At 53.9% G+C, this 5,804-nt stretch overlaps 1 protein-coding gene across 1 annotated transcript in view; it reads right to left on the bottom strand.

Moving 5' to 3' along the window:
- The window catches only part of LOC103582403, a gene marked incomplete at its 5' end in the record, with an annotated part of 19,477 nt that extends 14,212 nt beyond the window's left edge, over nt 1-5,265 (bottom strand). The window contains 4 exons of the mRNA XM_008564007.1: nt 1,132-1,232; nt 1,588-1,642; nt 4,585-4,686; nt 5,100-5,265. Coding sequence (XP_008562229.1) covers nt 1,132-1,232; nt 1,588-1,642; nt 4,585-4,686; nt 5,100-5,265 — 424 coding nt within the window. The remainder of the gene's footprint in view (nt 1-1,131; nt 1,233-1,587; nt 1,643-4,584; nt 4,687-5,099) is intronic.
- Between the last annotated feature and the right edge of the window lie 539 nt (nt 5,266-5,804).

The raw sequence follows: 5,804 nt of genomic DNA, 5'->3' as shown, positions 1-5,804 counted from the left end.
ATGGAGAGAGCACACCAACCAGGTTCTCTAATATCAAAATAGAGCAATTTATTCAAGACACAGAATATGATCTGTTGATTTTCTCTTGAAACAAATGAGCTACATCACACAAGGTGATTCTTTTTTTCCAAAGAGCGTGAGGGTGAGTGGGGGTGGAAGGAGAATGGGACGGGGCTCCATGTCACTGCAACAGGATCTGGGCAATGTGGACAGGAAGAGGTCTGGCTGTACGTCTGACACAGACAATATAACTGCAGAAGCCAGAATTCGAAGCTTCAGTGAGTGGTGGGAGGGACATTTCTGCATTGGACAAGAAACACCATGAAAAAAAAAAGGTGGAACGAGAGGTTGAAAAAGAGAGAAATAAGAAGGAACGAAGACCCTCACAATTGACAAAGTGCACTTCTCTTGGCTCCAGGATCTAGTTTTAGAAAGACAAAAACCAAAGTCAAGTCCTATGGTGTCGCGCAGGGTCAGAGGTTTCACCCTGTGACATCCGGCCCTTCCGCCCGGGGCGGCTCCCTCCCCAGGTGCGTGCTGGATGTGGCTCTTGGTCATTTCAAATCCAATCAAAGATTCCAGGAAGGATCGTTGTGTTATGTCTGCTTTCGAGGTTGAATTTGGTCACTAAGACTGAAGCGTCCCTCACGAGGGTCTCAGAGCTGTAAGCGATGTCTGACAGTCACATGTCCAGGTGGCCACCGTGGACCCCGAAGGTGAATCTCCCATGTGCCTGGCAGGAGGGCGCGATGGCCACACGTGTTGGGGGCCCCAAACTAGTGGTCGATGGCGCTGTTTGCTGAGGACAGGCACGGATTCGAGGGGCGCCAGCGACACCCTCATGCTTGGTCCCCGTGGCCAGCTGGGGGGTGGCCGCCCACTTCGTCCGAGGCTCACTCTTGTGCACAGGGATGGGAAGCCCGTTGTCCGTGACCCCAGCCCTCGGCTCCAACCTTAATCTCAAGGTGGTTGAGATTCATATGGAGGCTGAAGCCAGCGCTTTGGTGAGACCCTGGCTCCCGACATTCCCAGGAAGATTGTCTAGTGAATTAGTTCCAGTACTTCCCCTGTCACCATGCCACACCAGTCTCCAGTTGCCATGCACAAGCCACGTCCTGACCGTGGTCTGACCTCCAGGAGCCGATGCTCTGCAGAGATGAAAACACTCTCATCTGGGGGGGGGATGGTCTTCATCTGGACCCCAACATGCTGCCCCCCAAACCTCACGCACTCTGGGGACAGGAATCAGCAGTGAGTCTGGGGGTGCCGGCTGTCTTCAGACATGGAGGTGGTTACTCCATGGGACTTCGGCCTTCGTCACTAAGTGTTCAGGTGACAGAGCCCCAATAAAGCCTTACTTGGAAGCAGAGCACTTTCTGGGCTTGAATAATTCACAGGCCCAGGTGGGGTCCAGTGAATGACCTGGGAATGACCAACGCCCCTTCGCTTTGGTAGCTGCTCCCGGCCCATTCCAAGTTCTCTAGGAAGCCCCTGCCCTTCCCAGGTGTTGGTTTTCGGCTCTAAAGAAGGGTGCTGCCCCCTGAATAACAAGGTCTCGTGGCTGGAACACACACCAGTGAACCCTACCACTGCCAGCCGGCGCCACAGCCGCCACAGGCTCGCCACTGTCCTCAGCTCTTCCCTGGCCCACAGGACGGCGATGAGAGATGGGCCCCAGCCGTCGGTCCCTGCCCCCATTGCTGATTTCAAAAGTAAGCCAGTGTTGGGTTGTGACAATAGGAGCACAGAGGTCACCCGATCCAATGAAGGAAAATTACTAGGAACACAAAGCCTTGTTTAATTTTTTTTTTTTTTTTTGTCTTTTTGTCTTTTTCCGTGTCCGGCAGTGGATCGCAACCCTCAGTGCTGCCCCCACACCGGACCGGGGACCGGCAATGGGACTGCAACCCTCGGTGTTGCTCCTGCGCCTCGTTCAGCCAGTGAGCGGGAACCGGTCCGTATGTGGGATCCGAACCCTCGGACGGGAGCGCCGCTGCGCTTCCCAAGCGGCACACTATCCAGTGCACCACCAGGCCGGCCCCTATTAATTTTTTAAAAACACTAAAAAGATTCATTCTTTAAGAAAACCCTCTCTCTCCTAGTCTTGTGTGAGAGAGGAAATGGTAAAGACAGCAGAAATGATCAGTGACGCTCTGCCTACAGCGTTCGCCATTAGGGCTGCAACGCTGTCTTCTGCGCATCCTTTTGTCATCATTAGACCAAGTGACGCCCTGGAGCCTTGATGTCAGCTTTGCCAGGACCGGCCTGGCCCACTCTTGGAGAATTGACATGGCTGTGGGGAGGAGGCAGATGAGGCCACGGCGAGCCGAGCTGTGGCTTTCAATGGCTTCAGTGCCTCTTGGTTCTGGGGATGCGTCCTTGAGGTCAGAGTGCACCATCCTGCAGTCACTTCTCTTCTGCCGGCCACTAAGGTCACACACCCTGAAAGAGGCCACGTGGTTCTTTGTCCTCCCGGTGAGCTGCAGAGCCACCCGCTGCTCACCCATAGGACTGACCCTTCCCACCGAGTTTCCTGACTGCCTGTGGAGCTGAAGGGCACGGGGGAAGCCACCTCGGGCCCTGCCTGCATCTCCTGACAGATTTTCTAGACTATGAATCACACACAGCTCTCTATGTCTGATAGCCATTTTAGGATTTTTAAATTGTTTTAACATAAAAATATTTTTCTTTTCCAAAAATACTCCAGGCTCTTTCTCTTATAAGTCATTTTTTTTTCTCCTATAAAAAGTCCACCTCCCCGGGCCGGCCCGGTGTCGCACTGGATAGTGCGCCGCTTGGGAGCATGGCGGCGCTCCCGCCCGAGGGTTCGGATCCCACATACAGACTGGTTCCCGCTCACTGGCTGAGCGAGGCGCGGGGGCAACACCGAGGGTTGCGATCCGTTGCCAGACATGGAAAAAAGACAAAAAACAAAAAAAAAAAGTCCCCCTGCCCTGCCTTCTTAACATGAAGCACTTATTATGCGCCCAAAGTGCCCTTGAGACCTAAGATCTGAAGCAACTATGAGGACGGGACAGAGAAGGGTGAGTGAGGGGTAGGGGCGGGGAGGGCAGGAGGGAGGAGGGGACAGAGGGAGGGAGGAAGCTGTCCACTGGAGACTTCTGTCACCATGTCCATGTGGCTGCACTGACCGAGGGGCTCTGACAAGCCAGACCACAGCAGACAAGGGGAAAAGGTGGAGGGGGCAGGGAACAACAGAGGGAAGATGCAACAAACCCAAAACAGTTTCCATCCCAGACCGAAGGCCCCCAGACTACAGAATTCCAGCTGATAGAAAAAACCACTGAATGAAGAAGATTCTAGAAAATAGAAAGTGTTGGGATGACAAAGTTGCACATCGCATCGGTACAAACTGGTCTTTGAACATCCTTTTCCAGAGCAGCTGTAGTGTCCCAATTGTCAGGGGAAAGAAAACACCAGCGTGAGGAGAGGACATTTCCCCTCCTGGTTTATCACAGCATTTTGCTTCTTTGCTTTGTTTTCTGTTTTTGTTTTTTGGCACAGCTTCCTTTTTTCTTGTTTTCCGTTCAGGCATCAGAGCCTCTTCTGGATGGAAACCACACTGGGCACGTCTAGCTTCCTGCTTCCTAGGCTGAAGGTCCTGGCTGGAGACCACTCGTCCCCCTCTGATGTGACTGTGTGTATGCTTTTGCTTTTGCTTGTTTGTTTTGGAACTTCTCCATGAAGGTTATGAAAACATATAGACTCCTGTGGCCAGGGACGAGTTGAGTTCCAAGTCCACTCTAACGCAAGTCAAGTTCGTACAGTTTTGGAGCTGACAGAACGGTGTCTGGACAGGGCCACGACCCCACACGTTCTCTGTTGATCCACTACAACTCGTGAGTTTTTCTGTAATATTTTGTGTTTACTTCCACAGATCTAAAACACACACCTGGAAGGAAAGACAGAGCACCTGTTATCTCGAGAGACAACACAAACGTGCCTTTAGAGCAGGGGTTGGTAGACGGTGGCCAAGCACCGATTTTTGTGAATAAAGTTTTATTGGAACACAGTCATGAAGGTCAGAGAAGCTCCAAGAACAGGCTAGTGTCTGAGCACCTGACCAACCAAACTTAAGCAAACAGCACTGGGGGAAACACCAGGGCAAGGACTAAGGTTGACCTGGCAGAGTGACAGGGCCAGGAGCAGGAGCCACAGCCACATGCCTACATGGCGAGGTAGGTGGCAGCTTAGGCCTAAGTGCAAGGCCTCCGAGAACATTTGGGAACCCTGGCCTTCGAGGTCAATGCTGTGCTGTGCATGGGAGGAGGTTGTGCTGCATCTCTGGGCTCCACCCAGGAGATGCCAGGAGCCTCCCACCCCCCAAGCAGTGACAGCCCAACAGGCCTCCAGGTATTGCCTAATGTCCTCAGAGGGGCAGAGCACCCCAATTTCATCCAGGAAATGTTGACCAGAAGAACATTCTGCAAGGGCTGAAGCGAGGGCCACTCTCCGATGTGGGGCCACGGCAAGCAGTCCCTGCGCACGAGCTGAACCCTGCCGAGTGCCACCCCGGCTCTCCCCGACCCTGCACCCGCCCCTGCTAACTCTAGCGCTGCTTACGGAGCCATCGGAGGTGCTGGGGCCCACTTTGTTCCCATGAGCATTCCAGCACACCTCGAAGATGCTGCCGGTGCCTCGGTAGCTATGGACGAGACTGCCACTCTGCAGAGAAAGCACAGTGACTGGCGCTTACCACACGGGGTGCAGCCCGGCCACCCGCCCAGGAGCTGCACGGGTCTCGGGGACAGCGGGGAGCCGCTCAGAAAGGGGAAAAGAAGGTGGTGGCTCCTCCAAGGAGGGGCATCTCCAAGATGTCTTGCTTGGAGCTGTGAGCCCTGAGGACAGCAGAAGCAGACACCTTTCCCGGGGAGGGAGTGGCCCTGGGTGTCTGTCCCAGGCAAGAGCGCAGCCAGGAGGAGCCAGACAGACAGCCCAGGCCTGGGCTCTCTGTGGGGGGCGGCAGCTCATTCCTGAGCGCCAGTTCCCTAGTGGCTGTTCTGAGCCCGGGTCACTGCAAACACAGCTACTCGGGCATTACTTTGCAAAGGACTCAACCCCGAGGGTCAGGAGATTACCTGAGTATTCCAGATATGGACACACTTGTCAAAGGAGCCGCTGGCCATATACTTCCTGTCAGGGCTAAAAGCGACACTGTAGACAGGTTCCTGGTGTTTGGTCAGTGTGTGAATACACACCCCTCGCTCCACATCCCACAGCCGGACCGTGGAGTCAAACGAAGCGCTGCGGAGACAGAGGGGACACGTTATCACCTGAGCACGCTGGCGTTCAGCACATGTCCCTCCAACACGGGCCACACCTCACAGGAGCCGTCTCTCTCTCCCCACTTCTAGGTCCAGACCGGTGAGCTTTTCCTCCTAAAACGCAACTCAGATGCAGTGAAAACAAAGCCATTGTCACAAAACAATCAACTTTTGGTGCTGTTATTGTGAAAGCAAATTGACACCCACGTTCCTATGTTTCTGCATTTGTTTAAAGATATAAATGGTAAATACTTTTGTGGAATATTGATCAAGTTTTCTAAGATGCTCTTATATTGAAAAACTTCTATTGTAGGGCCGGCCCGGTGGTGCACTGCTACAGTGCACCGCTTGGGAGTGTGGTGGCGCTCCCGCCGAGGGTTTGGATCCCACATACAGACCGGTTCCCACTCACTGGCTGAGCGAGGTGTGGGTGCAACACTGAGGGTTGCGATCCCATTGCCGGTCCCGGTCCGGTATGGGCGTGACACTGAGGGTTGCGATCCGTTGCCGGACACAAAA

Source organism: Galeopterus variegatus, unplaced genomic scaffold (genome assembly GCF_000696425.1).
Source record: "Galeopterus variegatus unplaced genomic scaffold, G_variegatus-3.0.2 Scaffold16110, whole genome shotgun sequence".
In the NCBI taxonomy this organism is placed as follows: domain Eukaryota; kingdom Metazoa; phylum Chordata; class Mammalia; order Dermoptera; family Cynocephalidae; genus Galeopterus; species Galeopterus variegatus.
Note: the sequence above shows the minus strand (reverse complement) of the source record. Positions and strands in the feature narration are given on the sequence as shown.